The 22,849-nt window shown below is 43.6% G+C and overlaps 1 protein-coding gene across 1 annotated transcript; it reads right to left on the minus strand.

The window, feature by feature from the left end:
• Positions 1–12,809: 12,809 nt before the first annotated feature.
• On the minus strand, positions 12,810–19,922 carry tent5c (terminal nucleotidyltransferase 5C). The gene is made up of 2 exons (XM_030081135.1): positions 19,762–19,922; positions 12,810–18,772 (listed from the first exon to the last, which is right to left on the minus strand). The coding sequence occupies exon 2, from the start codon at positions 18,748–18,750 to the stop codon at positions 17,602–17,604; it is 1,149 nt and encodes a 382-aa protein (XP_029936995.1). The 5' UTR covers positions 18,751–18,772; positions 19,762–19,922; the 3' UTR covers positions 12,810–17,601.
• Positions 19,923–22,849: the final 2,927 nt, after the last annotated feature.

Genomic DNA, 22,849 nt, shown 5'->3' on the forward strand with positions numbered 1-22,849 from the left:
CTCTCAAGTTCACTTTCATTAAGCATCAGAACCCGATTTGTCTGCCACCACAAAGTCATTTTGCTCTATGGACCGTGACATGAAAAGATATTTTGGTTTGCGTTAAGTATAACATTATTCCAATGTTTAACACTGACAAATACTTTAAAAGTGGTGAGATTAAAGTGTGATGTTAAAATAATCGCTCACACGCTTTCTTGTATTAACAGTTTCTGGTGAATTCAGTTAAAGTGGAATTAACCCTTCGAGTCCCTGAGCGCATTCACTCCTTTTCCTTTCAAAAAATATGGGCAAAAAGGGTTATTAAAAAGACTTCCTTTGGACAAAATCCTCTTAAATGAGGGTTTGTGGAATATTGTGCATGTATTTTGGGTGTACTTGTTGCCATGGCAAGACTGATGAATACAAATGTGAACTCTCAGATACAGGTTGCATGCATCTAGATTTGATTTTATAGCACATGTTAGTTTGGTCCAGAGGACAATTTGTGACTCCAAGCGGCTTTTTTGCTTTTCACGCTGATTAGGAAACGATAGATCTGTGTCACAGGTGAGGAAAACAAATCAGAGCTTGGACACTTTGAGCTACAGCATGAATGCACACTGTAACTAAACTGTTTCAGGCATAATATCCACAGCCAGACCTGAAAAAGTGTCTTTGAGCAATAAACTGGTCTTCTACTGGCTCCTCTGGTTAAGAGCAGCAGTTAAACAACTAAAATGCAACAAAATCCAGCACTATATGAGGCAAGGAGGAGAATACATTTGCGTAAGTCAAGGGAAAGGAAAGAAAAGGGAGTTAGGGTTGGGGTCCAGTTAGTTTTTTTTTTTTTTTTTTATGCAAATATGCTTGAAACTGTGAAACAAAGAGCATCAAGCATCAAGAATATAAAATATAACCAGGTGAAGAAAACCAAGGTGGTGATATAATTTTGTTATAACAATTCACTGAGCTTGAAGGGGGTCTGTTCAAGGGTTAAAAAGGGACATCACCCAGTTGTGCTTTGTTTTGCCTAGGCTCAGTTCACAGTGTTGGCACATGCAACTGTTGAAAACTGAAAAAGCGAGAATATTGCACATGCAAACTGTGTGAGATGAGATAAAGAAACTTCCCAGGACCTCAAAACAAAACATCTCAGAGAGAAATGAATAAACACGATGGCAAACAGAGAAACTGACAGGAACTACTGTTCAGAATTATTGCCAATTCATAGGCTTTCTGTTGCTGCAACAGATGCAGAGCCGATGTAAAGATAACAACAAGACAAAAGCATCTGGATACTGAATCATACAGTGCAAGAGTTTCCATTTGATGAGGGAGGTTGTCCGTTTGCCAATCACACACACACACACACACACACACACACACACAAACATGTACACCCAGGAGCTTCATGGACTGCAACTGATGCAGTCCATGCACTGGTGACATTTATTTTAGGTTTAATTTAACAGGAAAGTACATGATAAGGTGTACATAGCTTATCTGATCAAATTGTAGGGGTTACCAGAGTCACTGGGTTTATTGGGCTGCTCAACAATAAAAAGGATAAGCTAATCAACTGACACCTGTTTCAAATTTTACATTTGAACTACCTCTTCCAAAGCATCTCTCCTTGACTGTTCCTCAACCCAGTCTCTGCACAATTAGCACAATTTTGGTGACTTTTAAATCATGAAAGGAAACAGTGACTGTCACTATTCACCATCTACAGCTGACAGCTTGGACTATATATGTATACACACACACACACTCACACACGCACATTTATTTAAGCTAGCTACAGGCATTTTGATAGTTGTTTCACATTTGGTTGCAGTGATCAGCACAGGCCGTAACAGCCATGTCTCCTCTGGTGGGGCACAGCACGGGACGCTCCTGGTTGGTCTAACTCCCCTGAAATTTGCAGATGAATAGCAGCCGTTGCTAAAACACGGCATGGCCTCATGCAGAGGCGGCCTGGCGAGTGGTGTGAACTTGTATAAGTCCTCTGCTAAACAAATGTTCAAATCAAAGCTATGACAAACATACACTTGACATATGGTAATACATCACGTTACTGTAGCTTATTGTATTGTACCCATAGAGAACAATTATTTAACCAGCACAAATTTGTTCTATGGATTTAATACATCTGTTTTGGGTCTTTAATTCAGGAAAATAATTCAGGTTCAAGCTGATGTGACTTAACAGAATTGATGTGTTTGATGTGAGCCAAAACATTCAGTCTGTCACTGTGATGTAAGAATTGCCAGCGTAACCACAAAGGCCTGCCTAACCTTGTCTGATCCGCTTTTTCATCTTTCTGCAGCCCAGACATGGTGTGAAAGATGTGCTGTTTGACAGCGGCACAGAGAAGGCCCATTTCTTATTTGTCTGGAAGGGGATCACACGCCGTTAGCTCAGTATCGCTGAGGGCAGAGGGCTCTATCTGAAAGGAATATAATAGGAACAGCATGTTAGAGTACTGTAACAGTGCTAAGAGGCTCGGGGGGACCTCGCAGCCAACAGCATAAACTGCTCAGGGAGTTTAGAGAGATGGACAAAGACACGCCGAGATGGGCGAAGACATCCTCCTGACGTGCTCAGCTGGCTGCTGGAAACATGCTGGACCCAACAGGCGCATGTATGTTGAGTGAATCTGGTGATAAGATATAAATATATATTGTATATTCAGAGAAAATGTCACACCAAACCGGATTTGCTTGGCACATGGTCTGTGGTGCACTTTGTATATATGTGTGTGTGTGTGTGTGTGTGTGGGTGATGAGGGGGTTGAGTTGTAAACGTCTTTCTGGGAAACAAAACCACTGATGCATGGACGTGAACATGACAACACACTGAGTTTCTATCCTGCCTTGCTCTTTTTCTTGTCTCTCTGTCTTTCTCTGTTTCAGCCACAGGTCCATCGCCCCCCTCACACTCCACCCATCACCTGTTTTCACAGGACCTTGGTCTTCTCCTATATATGGGGCTCTGGCTGCAGAGGGGGGAGAGGATGGTGTTTGTGCAGCTTGCTCGGTTCCTGAACTGGGTGGACAGTTTACACGAGCTGCTCAACTTCCCACAGTTCTTTTTTTTTTTTTTTTTTTCCTTTTCATCACATGTCAAAGTCCAGGCAGTCGGCATGTTAAGAAGTTTAATGGGTCTCGTGGGCCTTGCAGCTGTGATGGATAGCTTGTAGTGGTGTTGCACTTAGATCCCTGAGAGGATCTGAGTGCTTTTCTGAAACATATATTGTAACGGGTGTAACTGAATGTATACATTATGCTCTCTGAATCAAACGGTGTTTTGTCACTCTTCTCCAGATGAGTCATCAGAAAAGGTCAGAACAAGCTGGTGTGTGTGTGTGTGTGTGTGTGTGTGTGTGGGGCAGGGGCCTGGCAAATACCGGGAAAGTCCCCCTCACTTCTGAAACCTGTCCCTTCTGTCTCCCACACTTTATTCCACCTACAAATTGCTAGAGTTCATCAAGTTTCTAAAACGTGAACCAACGCCTCATTAAAATGCTTGTGAATTCACAAGCATTTAACCCTTTGAAACCTGAGCACACTCACTTGATTTCCTTCAAAAACATGGGCATAAAGGCTCAGCTACGACGGTGGCTGGCCGGTACCTTAAAGGTTTGTGAAATGCGTGGGATAGAGGGGAGCAGCTTCAATGAAGAAACCAAACAATAGCAAGCAATCTGCTCTGATCTCTGTGGTGGCTACTGCTCTGTGCAGAAGTTATCAGATCTGTCTGGATGTTGAGGAAAAAAAGATTAAAAAAGTAATTTGAGCACAACTATTGTGTGCAGTCAGTAACTGTATGTGCATTCTAGTTTAACATCACTTGCAAAGTGATGTTAAACCTTCACTGAGTGGATTGAGGTTGTTATTTTTCAAAACGTTAGCTGGGGGGAAGTCCAGCTCAATGGCAGGAGGCTAACAGTTAGCATTTGGAGCATCCAGACAGTATCCAGCACTCAGATAGATAGAACAACTACTGCGGGAGTGAAATAATATCGCATGTTTAAAGATGGGTGAACTATTCCTTTAAAGTATTTTGCCTCTGTTAGATGTCTGGAGAGCGACATGTGAGATGGGCAAAAGAATTGGGCTGACAGCAAATGAAGGCTGTGAATCTGTAAATGTCGGAAGCACATCAGCCTCTCCTGCTTTGACACCCGGCCCAACTGTTGCTTGTCTTTTGCCGTAAGCAGGCAATGAATGCCTCCTTGTCAGCACATGCCCCTTGTCTGACTCCGGATCAGGCGCACACAAACTCACTAATTCACACACATGAGCACACACACTCACATACAACAAACAAAAAGCACACCCGCACACCACATAATCAGCAAAACCATCATCCCAGAAAGCAGATGCTATCAGCGCCACAGCTCATTACTCTTGGAGAGTTCGCATGGATGCTGATGAGGTCTCTCAGGGACCTACAGTACATCAGCCTTAATCGAGCCCAGGACTAATTAATCTGCCCTGACCCCAAGGACCCTGCGCATTTACCCTGAATCAAGGAAAGAGAGGGAAACGATATGAAAGCATTTTTCAACATTAATTACAACATACTGTAAATGATTTCCATATAACTGCTCAGTGTGGTAATCGGCTCTAAAGCGGCAGAGCCCATAGTGAAGGATGAGCAGCAGCTGTGAAACATTTAATGCTGGTTTGAGCGCTTCACAGCCATTACAAAAATACAACACCCTGCTTAGAGACACCACATGGTCCCTGCCTCTCACAATCAATTTCGAGGTTCCAGATGAATTTGGCTGTCACTCGCACTGCATTGCATGTCTTTGTACACGTCCATTATTCAGATGACGTCCAGGAGTAATTCGTGTTTTCTGCTGCAAAAGCCAAACAGCAGTAATTGTGTGTGAGTTGTGAAACTGAGAGAGATGAGTTCAGTGTTTATCTCTTCCGCCAACAAAAGTGTTGCTGTTACAGAAGTGGCTAGCACATTGTTGAGAAGGGTTTATGCATATAACTGCATATAACTTGCTAAGTTAATTTGAAATTGGAACCCGAGCTGGGCCCTCTGAGCTTTGACAGGTATAAGAGCAGCAGTTATGGGTGCACTGGTGGCTGAGCTGGTAAAGCATCTACAATGTATCGCGAGCCTTTGCTGCATGACATCCCTTCTCTCTCCCCTGCCAAAAAAGTCATCTTGAAAAAAAAAAAAAAACAGTTATTGCTGTTGGATTTTGCAGGCCAGTGTTGTCAACACACACATAAAATAACTAACATTAACACTTCTTCCCTAAAGCTAAAGCCACAATGTATGCCAAGCAGCTTGCATGCAGATACTGAGTTGTGGCTATGGGATAATGAATGCTCAACCTAAATAGGAAACAGATGAAACAATTTATATGGATTACTGTCTATCATATGTCTTGCACTCTGCCTTTGAACTGCATTTGACTCTCAAACATGTTTGCTAATACATACATATATAATATGTATAGAGAGGTGTGTTTGAGTGAAGAATATATAAATCAATTAGTCAATCAATCAGTCAATCAATCAATCAATCAGTCAACCAATCACCGGAGCCAATAAATAATAGATTAAAAAAAAAAAAAGTCCTACTGTGTGTGTATACAGTAAGACTGCTAAAAAATATAATGGAATGGTATTCAAAAGATGTTTATTCATTTAATGAAAGTTCTTGACACTGAGAACATTGTTGCTGCTCTGCCACTGGATTATGAAAATTGTAGTTTGGTGGTGAGGCTTCATTAAGAGCAGCTGGTTCATCACTATTAAGCCAAGACTCAGTTAAAAACATGCAATCAGTATTATTGCCTGAAGTCAAATCATTAATAGGAAATGTCTTGTTTAAAGAGATCGGACATTCAGAAGTGCCACATTCAGGGTCACTGGCAAAGTTCTCTTGAGGGGTCGATTAGCAGCCGGGGGGTTTATGGGTGCAGACAGGCCTGAGATGATTAAAATTCACACCACAAGTTTGTTTTGTGTTGTCTGGAAGTGATCACAACTGGAAATACTGAATAAGACCATGGTGTGTCATTATACTTAGGCTCACTGCTGGGGGAGCTAGTAGCTCTACGAAAGGTAAAGTGAAAGCATCTTGCTCATCTGAGGTCTGTATCACCTCCTGGAGGAGATGTGAAGAGACGAGGAGGCACAAAACAGAGAAATGAGAGGAAGGGACTGTGTTAGTGGGAGCACTTGTATTGTACAGCTTTATTATGTCTCTCACTGAAGCACCACAGCAAAGCTCCACTCTTCTACAGACTGCTCACTTTGTTCCAAGCAAAAGAAACATTCGGGGCTGCCACTGTGTGGAGACAGTGGACAATTTCAAATACCTGGAGGTATTTGGGTAAGTATTCACAAGGACCTGACATGGGCTGGCCCATATTTTTTGTTAAAAAGGCACCTAAAGAAATTTGGCTTGAGGCCCCAAATCCTCCGGGACTTCCAGGCCCTCTGACAGGCTGTTTCATCTCCTGGTACGGGGAGGGGAGGGAGGTGCGCATGGCCCAGCACATCACTGGGTGTGAGCGGCCCGGCCTGCAGGAACGGTGCACCCAACAGTGCCTCAGGAAGCCCCTGAGGGTCATTAAGGACCCAACACAGGAGGAGGTACAGAGTGTCAAAATAGGCACCAGCAGACTGAGGAACAGCTTTTTGCTTCCAGGTTGGAACATCAGAGTGTCTTGGGTCTGGCTCCTGTCTGAGTCCACTGCTCTTCAGTCAGGGATTGAGCTGTCCTGGGCCATGGCACGATGGAATCCAGGTCTCCACCAGCGGTCTCAGAAGCATCTACAGAGGTGGTGGTGCACTGGGCTAACATAGAGCCCAAGACCCATTCATCCTCTCTGATCGAGAGAGAGACTCTTCCATCCGGCTTAGTGACTGACCCTCTGGTTCAACACAGGCCACCCCTCGCAGGCAGCAGATAGAGAGGAGAGGTAAGTGGTGGCATGCTGGGAAACAGAAACAGAGGCAGGTCAGCAAGGAGCCACAGGCACAGGGGGACCTAAGAGCTGAGAACTGAGAGCTGTGCAAGGGTTCAAGGCGATACTTACATGCCCAGGATCCACAAAGCAACGATCAGTCTCAAAGGTCCAGCTCTTGGCAGGTCTGTTTACTGTGTGGAGCTCCCAGAAACTGGCAGGATAAAAGCACATGCCAGCAACTAGGCTAAAAACAGGGCTGCAAGTCTTACTAGCCAGCTTGTAGCCTATGGTTAATGGTAGCATTAGCTATCTGGATAACAAGGCCCAAGCCAAGGGCACCAGTGTCCCAAATGAGTCGGTGGGTTTCCGATGGCCTATCGCTAACATTGAAATGTATCTTAAAGACAGTAGGAGTGGAGGACAAAGATCCAAGCATAAAACTGAGTAAAAAGTTTACCCAGAAACCACACATCCATCCATATATACCACTACCAATGAATTTCTTGAATGCTGGGTGAAAAAAAAAAACATCTTAATTGGTACCCACTAATTGAAACCAACACATTCTACCAAAAGCGTGCTGGTTTTTATGCACCAATAAATATATTTTGACATTTTTAAATCATCTGCCGCGTGCACCTTGGTTGTAAAGCAAGGGAGCGAAGGTTTGGCTTTTCTTGTGAGACTGCACAACTATGCACAGTTCCTGCACATCTGTTAGATTTGACAACAAAATAAAAATGGCTGATTCTAATTACAGCTTACAATTATGATTACCTTACTGCTATATATGACGTTAGAGTGACTGTAGGTGTCTGCTAAAGAACGCTCACAGACTGTGGCAGAAACTGAATTTGCTATCTTTCCATTAGAGGGTCACAACAAACCATTTCCACATCATCATAACAGCTGCTTATCATGATGACTGGTATGGCAAGCCAAATGGTTCAAAAACATGTAACCTCTATGAGTTTCTCACAAAAAAAAAACAAAACAAAAAAAAAACACACATTTGATGATCATCAGTCAAAGCAAATTCAATATCTAGACTGCCAAATTGTCTTTCCAATACATCTCTCATCATGCATTGTCCACATGTTGCCGTAATGTGTAGTAAAAGCCATATTGTTACAATAAGAATGATTTTTCATCATATGCACATAATAAGAAATGGAATGTGTATGATAAGAGAGCCTGTCTTATTGTTACGACTTTCTGACCAATCAGTGTACTTTGGTTTGACGTTGGCTCATAACTCACATAACACACACCACATGTTGGCTGCCCAGCTGTCATCAAAATCATAAAATGATTTGTGATTTGTGAACTACACATCTATATGTATCTCCAGTTTGCCTAATTAAATTATCTTAAAGGCACAGTTCACCCATTTTGAAAAATGTGACATTATTTCATGTAGCCCCTATCTTTTAGGACAGGAGTGGTGCTTTCTGTTATTTTTAATTTTTATTGGAGAAGCTCAGATTCCATGTGGGTCTTTTGCTTTTCACACATGACCAAAAATATTGGTCTCATATCAGGTATACCAAAAATGGAATTTGTTTGAAGTGTGAACACACGTCAGCTGTTGTGTATGCTGAAGTGTTAGTATTAGCATGGATGATATTGGTCTCTATTAATTTCAGCATTCAGCAGGCAAATTGACCAGTGGCACAACGTCCCAGAAACTTGGTGTATTCTTGTGAAGGTGAGTGCTGTATTTCTATGCTTTGCCTGTCTCATCATGGACTGAGAGAGCATAAAGCAGAGAAACAAACAGATAGTGAATCCCCCTGCCTCTCCTTCCCTCTCCATGCTCTCTGCTGTGTGTTTGCCTTCTATTGTCTCCCACTCCCCTGCATACTTACAACATACAATAGTTTTCCAGAAATCATGCGTTGTTTGTCCTGGCCAAACCTGGCTGGGGGTTGGAGCGGTGGGGGTGGAACTCCCTCATGGAAACCTGCCGTTGCCTCACTCTGTGTTTCACAAAGGAAACAAGAGATGTGTCATTGTGACTGCAGAGAGGTGTCTCACTAACGAGAAACACGCTGAGGACTCACATGTATGACACAGCTCCTGTCTTCTGCTTTTGTATTTTCATTGTTAGAAGAGCTTTGTCTCACCTGCCAGAATCCATGAAGACGAATGCAGACAAAACCCATTCAGAAACATGAACGCAAGCATTGGTTTTCCATGCGGATGTCAAGTGAAGGAGACAAACCAGCTGAGAGGCAACACAGAGCTGCTCCTATACTGCAGGACAGGGAGACATAGAGGTTTTTTCACTCAGTAAACTCAGGTCAAATTGATTTATATGGTGCCTTTAATCACAGATACAGTCTCAAGGTGCTTAATGTGACCATGTTTTATCACATTAAATACTTTTTTTTTTTTTTAAATCCTCCGTACTTGGGTTAAAACTGCAAGGGGGGGATAATATCACATTTTACAAGAGAGGTGAACTGCACAGAATAAACAGAATATGAATGTGGGGGTGCAGGGCGGAAACATCAGCACCATCTCCACCCCCACCAAGTCTTCATGGTCAACATCCAGTTCATCACCACGACATCCGGTGTGAGGATGTCAGTGCCGTCTCGGTCACTGTAAACCAAACTTCGTCAGCTGAGGGGGGAGGAGGGCAGGATGAACACCACACTTTGCTGCACCACAGCAAAAGTGGCACACTGTGGCTTTTAAAGGGCTGGTTTCAAGAATAACACTGTGGTGGGACAATTGTCGGGCTGAAACGCTGCTGCTCAGCCTCGTGGAGGGAACAGGTGCTGTTTTGCAAGATATATTAATAACTGCTGGTTGAGAATTGAATATTTTCAAGTAAGTGCCCCAGCTGCAGCGTTAACTATCAGCCTCAAACAGCACCACAGCCAGTGGTACATGCTGAAAGCACCCTGAAGCAGGGTTAGTGCTCTGTATTTCAAAGATTACACACATCAGTGTGTGTTATCAGTGTCTTTTGTACTATAAATGTATTTTTCTATAACAAAGCTGGTATCCATTGACAAGGAAGACAGAAATGACATCTCTAGAGGCTGGAAGATAAGAATTTGTCTCTTTTCTTGGCTGCTGGTGTCACACGCAACCACAGACCACAGTGGAGAGTAGACAGAGGAGCGCAAGGGCTGGTAGGGGGGGATAAAAGGTTCATTTGTTACACAGCTTGAGTTTACATGAAGCAGCATCAGCATGGAGATATTGGAGAATGGAAAAAGAGGTTAAGAGGTTGCTGAGGGTACATTGCTGCGTCACTTACGTCTACATGGTGACTCACTCCCGGCAGATAAGTCACCGTGTTTTATGAATGGCAGCTGGTGATTCAACGAGGCTGTCAAGGCTGGAGGGCGGCTTCCTCCCTGAGTGGAAAATGACATGGCAGACGGAGAGCCGCAAAGATCTGCATCAGAGTATGGATGAGCAGACTGCAAACACACACACACACACATACACTTGGTTGCGATAGCGGTTGTGCCATCATCTCCTCAACCTGAAAGGAGATAGCACATACACACTCACACCCTCTCTTTTGCACATACAAAGGATAGTTTCCTGTCAAGATGCTAAACCGTATTAAAGACATGTCCACAGTGAGGCTAACTTAAGGAAAAAATGAATTATTAATGAAACACAGATGACAGCACCATTTGCATTTTTTTCCTGTTCAGTTGCATCCATCAACTAAAGGGTATGTATGGTTCGGTCGATACACTTAAAGGCTTTCAAGTGCTCCTAATGTACCATGTTCATGAAAGCCATGTCCAGACCCAATTATTACCCAATAAAAACCTGGCAGGGGCAGAGCTTTTTCCATTGCACCGAGACCAGCAAGAATAGGTCTTATGGTTTTAAATGCTGAGCCGACTGATCCCCCCCCACCAACCATTTCCTCATAGTGATGGAGATGGAAAACATCTCTGGTTAAATTCACTGTCATGATACCCGCATGACTTGAGGTCATAGTCGAGTCAAAGCCAGAAGAAAAGCCTTCCTGGCAGGGGGGAGGATACAGGCCTACGAGCTGAAATGTTGGGGACAGGTTGGACTGGTAAATACGAGGGATTTTTTTCAGCACAACCGTCAGAAATGGCTGTCTTCAGTAATTTTGGCGCCGTGTTCTGGATCGATGCACAGGAATTCAAGAGATATACCCATGATTACAGCTATATGCTTCTGCTAATCTTCACAAAGAGGCGGTTTCTAGTGTAGGTTATATTTATATCTATCTATCACTACATGTGCAGGCCAAGGGGCGTAGCCATGTCATTTCAAAAGGGAGAGGCATGGAATGTGCATGGAATGTGACTTGTATTTTACATAAAAATAAATCAGCAGGTTTGTGTCACTGTTGTGGTGTGTATTTGGTAACCCTTTGACACGCAGGAGCCTGTGGAGTGTGTGTGTGCTTTCTTAGTTTTCAGTGTTTAATTTTCTGTGATTCGTTTTGGTAATTTTATGGTCACTTTCTTTTTTTCTACTAATTTCATACTCATTTTTGGGTCATAGCTTTCTAATTTGCTTGTCGCCTGAAGTGAAATTGCTCAGGTGTCAAAGGGTCAACAGGGTTTCAAAAGCATCTGATGCCTTTCACAAGCATCTAAACAGCAAAATATGACAAACACACACACACACACACACACACACACACACACACACACACAGCAGCTCAGATCAGAGACCAGATAAATGCCACACAGAGTTCTAGTGGCAGACACATCTGTACATCAACTGTGCAGAGGAGACTGCATGAATCAGGCCATCATGGTCAAATAGCTGCTAGGAAACCACTGCTAAGGAAAAGCAACAAGCAGAAGAGATTTGTTTGGGCCAAGAAACACAAGGAATGGACATTAGACCAGTGAAAATCTGTGCTTTGGTCTGATGAGTCCAAATTCGAGATCTTTGGTTCCACCCGTCATGTCTTTGTGCGACGCAGAAAAGGTGAACGGATGGTCTCTACATGCATGGTTTCCACCGTGAAGCCCCGTGGCTACCACAGCATCCTGCAGCGATATGCCATCCCATCCGGTTTGCGTTTAGTTAGACGATCATTTATTTTTCAACAGGACAATGACCCCAAACACACCTCCAGGCTGTGTAAGGGCTATTTGACCAAGAAGGAGAGTGATGGAGTGCTGCGGCAGATGACCTGGCCTCCACAGTCACCGGACCTGAACCCAATCGAGATGGTTTGGGGTGAGCTGGACCGCAGAGTGAAGGCAAAGGGGCCAACAAGTGCTAAACACCTCAAACTCCTTCAAGACTGTTGGAAAACCATTTCAGGACCTCTCGAAGCTCATCGAGAGAATGCCAAGAGTGTGCAAAGCAGTAATCAGAGCAAAGGGTGGCTATTTTGAAGAATCTAAAATATAAAACATGTTTTGAGTTATTTCACACTTTTTTGTTTACTACGTAATTCCATATGTGTTCATTCATAGTTTTGATGTCTGCAGTGAGAATCTACAATGTAAGTAGTCATGAAAATAAAGAAAAAACATTAAATGAGAACGTGTGTCCAAACTTTTGACTGGTAGTGTACATACGCACATGTATTACATATATGTATATATACATACATATATACATATACATACATACATATATAACTATACACACATATATTCATATAGACATACATACACACATACTTAGATTTTTTTTTTTTTTTAAGCATCTGACAGAATGCAGTTTGACATTCAAGTGTTGTGACACAGAGAGAAAAGCACCTGCTGGGAATACCAGGGTCCTTGATAAGAGAGGGCAGCATTAGCCTTGATGTGGGTCTATAGCTGTGAGATACCGCAGTCAAAACAAGAAACTGACAAAGGAGGGGGAGAAAAAAAAAACACCCTTTAAGCAACCATGGCGTTTAATACTTTTTTTATTCATTATTTCCTCTTCAAACATTTTCCTGATGTACATTTCCATCCAAAGGAAAACTAAAGTGAGGTAAAAGTGCTGAAAAATGAAATAGTATAATGGTTGTAACCATCAACGTCACCATCAATGTCATAACCACAAAGCTGACAAAGAAGCTCTTTTTGCATTTAACTATTTCAAAAAAATATATATAGTGCGACAAATTTCATACCCCCCCACTTCTTCACTTGTATCCACAGGCATTCTCTCATACACACATGCAAACAAGCACACGCATGCACACACTCACACAATATAACGTACCATCTGCTGCAAAAATTCCATAACTCTTAGAAACAACAAAAGAGCTTCAAAAAAGGCCTCCATCACATTCCCATGGTGTAAGACTTGCTCTTTAGACAAGCATAACCACAAAATATCAATTCCCCAGTTTTCTCTACAATCCCCCTGGAAAGAATACATCTAGAGGTGTCAAAAAAACTGTACCAATACACAGACAAGTCAGACAGCAAAGAGAGGAGAGCAAGAGAAGCACAGGGAAAATGACACTGAAGTTTCACTTGGAATTACAGCAGAAAAAAATAGTGGGGGTGAGAAAAAGAAAAAGGCAAAATGTACATCATCATCTCTTTTTTTTTTTATCTTTCTTCTTGAAATACATACATCGACCCCAAAGCAGGAAGTGATATCATAACCTGAGCCCTGTTGCGCCCTGCACTTATCTACGTGAAAGATAAAAGCTTTTCTGCCTTGGCCATTCAAGAGGCACACACTTTCAGTCAGCAGAAAGAGAAAAAAAAAACTGAACAAAAACACAATAACCGTAAACACGTGAAGGCAGGGCTGACGGTCGACACAAAAACACACACCTCAGCATTCACGTCCTGAGTGTTCACACCTCAGGCTGGCACTGATTGTCCAGAAAATGCAACCTTTTGTCACATTTTCTTTGACCTCACTCGCTTTAAAACGGGTGACGTCAAGAAGAGAAAACAAGGAGGGGGCTGTGATCCCGCGTAAACTCGGTGCGGTCCTTGTCAAGATTGATGGACTTCAACCTGTGACTCCGTGGCAGCAACCGGGCTGCTGGTTTTCAGTGGGGCTCGAAAACTTTGAATGACCCATTCATCATCACTGCAGGAAGGTAAACAAATTGGGGAATGATAGAGCTTCAGGGCTGAGGTTTTCCAAAAGGGAGGGTTTTGAAAAATCCAGCCCACAGCTCTAGACAGGGATTCCAATAGCGGGGACTATCCTCCGAGTGATGAAAAGGTTTCAGAGCACAAGGATGCACAGATAAAACCAGGTGCTGCCACAGAACCAACAAGCTGAAGACGACTTCCAACTTAAAGCACGCACAATCAAACAAGACTCAGCAGTGAGGGCAATAAAACAGGTGAGTCTCGGAGTTACAATTAATGCAGAATGCGAAAAAAGACGAAAAAACTACGGTCGGCATAGGGAGGGGACTCGATCTCGATGTCAGGGTTCGACATGATAAGCCAATTCAAATATACTCGCCCACGCACACAGCATCCCCCCTGAAAAAAGAAAGGTACAAAACAAAGCCTTTGAACACGCATCATCTCCCTGAGAACCAGCTCAACTCCCTCCAGCAATTGACCGTGATAGCTTATTTACATTCCTCTCAAGCTGGCTGGGTTTGGAGTAAAAAGGCCTCTCTAAAGTGCTTCCACTAGAAATGGGGTGGTGTTTGGGCATCAAGACAGCTACTGTGTGGTAGTATGGCTTGTCAGTGCACTTCAGGTGTTGCTTTGGTTTGGATGGGGACAGAGCTGTGGGGAAACAAGTGTGGCCCTGTTGCTCTCTGGGTGCCATGCAGGTCATCCTCTGAAATTCAGAAATGCTAGATATGAGTAAACAACAGTGACCTCTATACCGTCATTAAGGTGACATCCCCACTATTTCAAAAGACCAACGAGCCACAATACATCAGAAGTTAGGCCATCAACATCATCACACTGCATGGCTACCAGCGAGAAGAACAAGGCCCAAACCCTGTCTAACCACAGGGTCAGATATGAAGAGGCAAGAAGGGGGTGTAAAGAAATGGCTAACAACAGCGTGACAGAGTTACTGGAATGACTAGACGGCTAGATTTCAAAGGAAAGTGTGGTTTGGGACTGGACACAGGAAAAAATGAGTGGGGCAAAAAGAAAAATAAAATACTGACAACATACGAAAAAAAAAATCTGATAATCCATCACGAGCACATGTTGGAAAAATTTAGATTTCAAATTCAAACCAAAAACAAATTTACTCCTCAACCAAAAGCCTCATGTTCTCCCAAAAAAAAAAAAAAAAAAAAAAAAAAAATTAAATACAGTGATCACAGATGACTTTTATGGAGGAAGGAAAGAAAAATCACAATAAAAAATTTCTGCTAACCTACCACTTCCCTCCCAACCAAAACAAAAACAAAAACAAAAAGAAAAAAAAAATTCAAAAAGCAAAACCATCCCCAAAAAGTGAAAGGCACTTAAGTTCTTTAGCTGCTGGTTGTAAAGAGACTTTGGTCCAGAGACAGATTGTGCCACCTATCCTGGTGTTAACAACTCTTTGTGGCAGTTACTATGTCAAAGCTTGGCGACTGAGCCAGCACAGCGTGCCCTGACCCGGGGGTGTGACCTTCCACAGAAGAGGCCGAGCTGACCTTCCTCCCAGCAGCCATCCAGGCAGCAGGGACCTGTGAGCCAGCCAGATAAGAGGCAGCGAGAAACAGAGGGGCCAGAGAGCAGGGACATATCTGGTTATCTGGTACAAACACGAGCTTTGCACGAGCTGCAGTGAGAAGAGCGGCAGCGGTGAAGGGGGAGTGTGAGCACAAGGCCTGGGGGCTCTGATGAACGGAGAGGAGGGGGGCAGAGGAGCAGCAGCTGCCACTTACATAAGGAGTTAAAGAGCAACTTTCTACATGTCAAACTTGGACACCATGATGTCAGGGAGAAGAGGAGAGCTTTAAGTCATCCCAACTGCTGGTGGTGTGATGCTACATGTGTCCAAAAATAATTTGAGTGAGGCTAGGCTGAGGGGGTAGTTTATGATTGGAAATAGAAATTCACAGGCCGATAGACAAGTCAAGTTGCCGGAGGGATTCAAATCTGTCACAGCTGGGGGGTGGGGGGGTCTTGGGGCTCAAATGTCAGTTGTAGCTTATGCCGCGAATCAAATCCCAGGTCCGAAAGGGGAACGGAATTCCTCTAGCTGACGCTTTGGCGTTTCTCTTAACATGCCAGTAATACTCTGTTGTCCAATGACCACAAAAGGGGTTCAAACGCTGCGTGCTCTCAGCAGGCCTCTGGAGAGGAGAGGAGAGGACAGGAAGTGAACTGGCTCACACACATGTAAGGTGACAGGACTGCTGCTGCTGCTGCTGCTTGCAAAGCCACCCACAGTCCTCTGCTCTGACGGTACCTCCCCCAAAAAAAGATAATTATAGCCTGCCCAGAGTCGAAAGCCAGTTGCTAGGCTGCATCCGACCAGGATCCCATTTCAGGTCGAGCCTTGCAAAGGCCTGCGAGGGACAACCCGCAGGCCCTGCCATGTGCTGCTCCTTTTAAGGGAAGGGACAGCCAGTCGGCCTCATGCACTCCAGGACTCCCAGCCAGCTCCCGCTCCAGGGAAACAGGCCAGCCGTGTTCTCTCAATGGGTTCGCACACTCCGTCCTGTCAGTCACCGTCCCTCAATAGCCAGAAGACTATTACATCTGGAGCTCACTAGAGAGGCTTTGGAGGTGGTTTAAAACGGGAAAAATAAAACTCCTCGTACACGCAGGAGCTTGTTCATCTGTAGCGCATGAAGCCTAAATGGTCACACTGGAGATTTCCACTCTAGACTGGACAGTAAAAAGCTGACCAAACTGGATAAGTGGAAGGAAGGGAGCTTCCATGAGACCAATTCTCACAGTGGAAAATAAAATATACACATTTTCTCTTACATTGTCTACAAATCACAGGTATGCCTGGCAGCAAAAGAGAGCATAAATATCTGTGAGAGACATTTTCTTGGAGGACTTTTCCTATTTACATGTCAAAATGAATTAAAACATACCAGCAATTCCTCTTACTTCCCATTCACCTCTGATGTGACTGACAGGAGGCAATGATGGAATCATCAGAGTCTCGTCTTACTTAACTTACAAAGACCAATGAGCCAATCATATTCACTCCCTGGTGAGCTAAACAACCACATCATTTTTAGGGATTACCTTTTAACACTGGTGTGCTGCAATTTTTTTTTTTCCTTTTTTGTCCTGTGCCTTTTATACCACCCACAATACTATTTAAATTATTTCTTTTTTTTCCTTTTCACATTTTTCCATTCACAGGAGAAAACCAAATTTAAGGCTATAATAACCCCCCCCCCCCTTCTTCAAAATATGGACCATACTTAATCTTATTGGGGTTAAACCTGGAGGTTAAGTCACAAAAGACAGCTCCACTGTGAACAAAGTTTGATGAACTGAAAAACAAAAAAAAAAAAATCAAAAAAAGAATCAGAATCAAAATAACACTTAAAAATATCACTTTGTATTCAATGACCTTGACACTTCTGTAGATAAGGAATGAGAAAGGAGTCCAAAACAAAGCAAAAACACTTGTCCATTTAAATATAATCATTTATATCTTGAGAGAAAAATAGAATTTATGGCCTAAATTTTTATTTTATTTTATTTTTTTTTTGGCGCTTTTTTTTTTGCTCTCTTCTCTGAAGTCGCAGCGGGCCCTCATCCATCAGTCTGTTTTCCGTTGTGTCAGTTGCACGGCAGCCATGTTGGAATGTTCTGGTTAGCCACATAGTAGTTGCTGAAGTTGTGGTCTCGAACGTAGGGTGCCGGCTGGTAGTAGCAGGTGACGCTCGAGGCGTCGGGGATGGCGTTCTGCTCCGCCAGCACCCGGAAGGCCATCAGCGAGATGAGGTGGAGCGTCTGCCGCCTCTCGTGGCCCATGAGGCACACCGTGCTCTCGTTGACCACTCGCCGCAGGATCATGAGGTAGTCATACTTGCTCTTCTCTTCGCCTACAAAGTGGCTCTGGAGGTAGGCTTCCACCTTGCGTTGCTGCTCGCCAATGTCAGGGAAGTCAATGAAGAAGCGGGAGCACATGTAACGCTCCAGGCCCTTGAACTCCTCCTCACTGGTGGGCCGGAAATCCCGCACCAGCAGGTTGCAGTATTTCAACAGACCGCCGCCGCGGATCTCCTCAGGTCGCTTGGTGGCAATCAGCTTGTTCTGCAGGTGGCTCAAAGCCACGGCAAAGTCACCATACATGCTCTCCCCCACAACAGTGGGGTGGAAGGTGTGTGACATGGGTGTCTTGGACAGCTCATAGTAGGCCAGCACAGAGTCCAGCACAATCTGAAAGGAGTCCACACTGAACTCAAACTGCCGGCGGATTGAGTCCACAAACTTCAGCTCCACGTTGCGGCCGTTGTTGTTGGAGAGGGAGATGAGGCTCCAGCGGTCCTGCTCCGTGTGGACCTTGACCAGTTTCTGGACATAGGCCTCTTTGAGGGTCATGGGGGTGATTTTCTCCTTGTTCACACCCTCGGGCAGAAAGTCCAGCAGGGTACCCAGGACCACGTCTTTGATGAGCTGGAACTCTGCCTCATGCGGCAGGTCCACCCTGAAGATGACATCAAGGTCCTTGTAGCTCCAGCCGATATCCTGAACCAGCACGTGGCTGGCTGTCGAGCCGTTGAGGCGCATGTCCTTCACCCTGATCCCGCTTAACTCAAGGCGGGTGCGCACCCGCGCCACAATGTCCTTCAGCCGTACCTCCAGCGTGGGAAAGTTTCCCCGGCCATGGACAGGGACTGCTTCAGTCAGGACCTCATTCAGCCGGCTCACCTGCTCCCAGGTCAGGACACTGAGGGCGCCACTCTTTGCTGCCTTGTTAGCCATCTTCCAACAAAGTTCAGATCAGCTAAAAGGAGAGGACAGGACAGAAAAGGTTCTCAGTCAGAGCTTTCAAATAAGACACCTCATAAACAGAATCCTGACTCAACTCAAACTATTTTACAAACAATTCCTTCTTAAAAAAAAAAAAAAAAACCTGAAATAAAGTAAAAAGACAACGTTGAAGCAGATTTGGAGTGGTTGTAATTGTGAAAGACAAACATCAGTTTGTGATTACAAAGGCAGACAAAAGTAAATAAGGATGTTTAGCTTGCCTGCCTTACAAAACATATCAGCTACAGCAGCAGGAGCATCATGAACAAGTCAGCATGCCGAGAGCAGAATGCAGGCATGAGTAAATGTCCTCGCTCCCCGCTACATACACAATGGAAAGACCCCATGAGGCTTCTAGAAACAGCTCAACACGCCAGCCTGGCTTTCATTCCAGAACTGCTGAGAGAAAAAAAAACACCAAGCAAAGTGCAATGGAGCCTGACTTTTGATGAATAACCAGCTCCAAGATTAACCATACACATTTGGTCAAAAGCCCCACTGGTTATGGACAAGGGCGAGCCAACTTCTCAATAAACTAGTAACTAGTAAATAAACTAGTGCGATATCCAACTACGTTTATTTTCATAGATAATGGCGAACAAACCAAACCCTGAATTTTTATCCAGTCCTACGCCAGGTGCAATGCCCGTCCACGGTAATAAATCCCGACTTCACGTTAGCTCGACACTCGTAGGTCGTTAGCTGGTTAACTTAATAAAGCTATGTTTAGCCTGACCACAAACAAACACGCACTTCTCGTTTCCAATAAAACGAGAAACAAAACAAAACGTCACGTCTAGCGTGAACATTAACATTGCCTACCAAGAGCGTCACTTTTTAAAGTCATGCTGCTGGAAGTTTTTGCTAACTGACTGGCTTTCTACACTGTAAAAGTAATGAAGTTAATAAAGACGACGAATGTTTTTAAGATGAAAAAAGAGTGAGGATGAAAGCAATACGTACAATTCCAAAAGCGTCCTCTGAAAGTATTCAAATGACAAAAAAAAGAAGATGTTAACTTGGCATTCGTGCAGACACGTCCATATAATCCACTGCGGCAGGGACACACACATACACACACACTCCGCGTTAATTTCAGTGTTTGAAGCCTCCTCCTCGCTGCAGGCACGCCGCTTTTATAAGCCGAAGAACGACCAGCTGAAACAGATGCACACCCGTCCTACGCCACAGTCCCCGTCGACCTATTCACTGTACTCTCCGGCTAAATAAATACGAGCACATTTTTAATCAGTTGCGTGGGGAAAGCAAAACCACATGCAGGGTATTTACAGTATACTCAGAGTCCTGCTTCAATCATCCGTTGACGTAGAGGTTGTAGATATTCAATCATTAGTTATTTGTCTTTGAGTGTACCAATGCGCCGAACGCAGCCTGTGATTGGCCAGTGAGGTTTTTGCGTTGCCAAGTAACCAGGAGCGTCTATACGCAGGCAACGTCTCTCTCTCTCTCTCTCTCTCTCTCTCTCTCTCTCTCTCTCTCTCTCTCTCTCTCTCTCTCTTCATACCGATTGAATTTCAAATTTCAGAGTACTTTATTGCCATGATAAGATGTCTTTCAACTCCCAGACATACAGGGTTTATGTGTCAGTTTCTCTTTAAAGAAAAACGCGAGAGGAATAATAATAAACCCATGTGAAACCATGTATCCAAATGCTGTCAAACCCATGAACAGGATTTGATGGGATTAGCAAATAAAATAAAATTACTCCAGTTTCAGCTAGACATAATGGGCTATCCTGTCCCAAAGCTGATGGCAGCTCCACATATTGTGCTGTAGACTATATGCACTTTTTCTCTCCTAGGACATATGCCCTTTACCATCACACTGCCGAAACCACTCACCACAGGTAACATGACAAAATATAGTTTGATGTATATAATATGTAAAGCCCCTTCATTCACTTCAGTTCAGTTCAATTCAAGTCTAGTCAATTCAAAGCCAAGGCAAGCCAAGGCATCTTTATTACCATGAATGGAAGAGAGCCAAAGCTGCAAAGGAAGCAAAGTACACTACAAAGCAAATAATCTGTTATATTTATACATACATTCATACATTACGGGAATATCACAAAGTAAAAACAAACGATGGTGAAAACAAGACTTGGAACAGATAAATTGAAGACATGAAACTGAAATAAATCAGCAGTATTTCAAATCTGTGGCATGCTGAGACAAGCTTTCCAGCAACACAGCGGGGTATACATTTCACATTCAGGATAGTGTGTGCCACTTATTCCCACACACCTTTCTGAATAATCAAACAAACAAACACAATCATTCCACCTCTGTCTCACGCAAATCAAAATTGTGACAAAATCTCTTGGCACCAAAGATTTTCGATCTCCCCCCCCTCATTTTCAATTTGCATCTCCGCTCTCTGTGTCAAAATGACACATGCTGCCAGTACTTTTATATTTTCCAGTTTCCTTACTTAGAAAATGGCTTTGCCTTGCGCTGGAAATGCCACAGAGTTACACGGCTGTTGTGTAACACGTTTCCACAGAGCCCAGCTGAGGGAATCCTCCCCTGGCGAATGTCACCAAGAGGAAACATTAATCAATGATATGCTTTGGAGTGAATGACAATGAGAGCACACACACACATGCGTGCACACAGCAGGGGACCTCCCGCCCTACACACACCTTACATTTCTATGTAAGGAGGCTCAGCTGACCTCATTAATGAGTTTCACTAGAAAACACTGCAGTGAGTGTTATATAAAGGAAAGCAGACCGTGTTGTTTCCATGAATGAAATGAGCTAGCTGTCATTACTGTAAGGAAGACCCCAACACCAACAACCATCTCTCACTTTCTCTCTCTCTCTCTCTCTCTCTCTCTCTCTCTCACACACACACACACACACACACACACACACGCACACTTAGTAAGTCAGTTTCTGTCTCACGCACTTATTCATTCACTCATTCTTTCTGTAACACACACACACACACATTACAAGACAGTGAAGATGGATGGAAGAGCCTCCCTCACTTTTCTCTGGCAGCAGATTTTTTTATTCAAGCCAGACACGCATTCCTGTGGATGATATAATGAGACCGCAGAGAGTATATCTATTCTATATGTGATGTTTTTCTCCAGAAAATAAGTAACATCAGACACCCAGATTTGGACAGACAGACCACAGGCACATAAGGATCAGTGAAGCATCCATAGAAAACTTGTGAAGGGGGATTTTATTCTGAATCAGAAAAGTGTTAATTTAGTAAAACAAAACGCACTGTCCACGTACTGAAAGGAGGGTTTGCACCGCAGCGTCCATTAAAGAGCGTTCAGCGGAACAGGAGCCGAACAAAGCTGTTATCAGAGACACAAATGAGCAAAAAAGTAGCATAAGAATATTGACTCGGTGACTCAGTATTGACTCAACCGTCAACACTCGCTCGCTCTTCCGGTCTCTAACTCGCTCGCTCACCCACTTACTCCTTCATTCACTCACTCTCTCATTCTCCAGCTCTCACTGTCACTTTCCAGCTCCCTCACTGTCTTACTCCATTTATTGGCTTTGATGGTATGAGGCGCAATTAAAGGAAAACTGATCTTTGGTAGAGCGTTGGCTTGTGCTGAGTCCACATGGTGGTGAAATATCCTCATTAGTTGGGCTGCTACTCAACAATACTGTATTTCTATCTTTCCATTCACTTCCAAGGCAAACCAGCACCCAAAATAATACTTTTAGTCCAAAAATTAACACAAACGAAGCAGATTATGCCAATTCCAAAAAAAAAAAACAAGTCCTGGTGGCCATATTTTCTAGGCTACCTATATTTTGGGCTGGTTTCTAATTTATTATTTTAAATCAATTAATTTGTGGCCGACCAATCAATGAGAAATTGCCTGTAGGCACATGAAAATATAAAAAAAATGTACAATTAACATGAATCAGAGAGAGAAATGCAACAAATACATAACACACAGGTTTGTCATGTACCTTTGACATCTCTGCGCTGGTGATTGGTTGGCAGGGTTCAAATCCCTCCGCCTAAGGAAATGAGTTAACACTGGAGGAAGC

Source organism: Myripristis murdjan, chromosome 21 (assembly GCF_902150065.1).
Source record: "Myripristis murdjan chromosome 21, fMyrMur1.1, whole genome shotgun sequence".
NCBI classification, from domain to species: domain Eukaryota; kingdom Metazoa; phylum Chordata; class Actinopteri; order Holocentriformes; family Holocentridae; genus Myripristis; species Myripristis murdjan.

Bases quoted from the DNA above. Each gene is read 5' to 3' on its own strand.
- tent5c (XM_030081135.1), bottom strand. From the start codon at position 18,750: ATGGCTAACAAGGCAGCAAAGAGTGGCGCCCTCAGTGTCCTGACCTGG.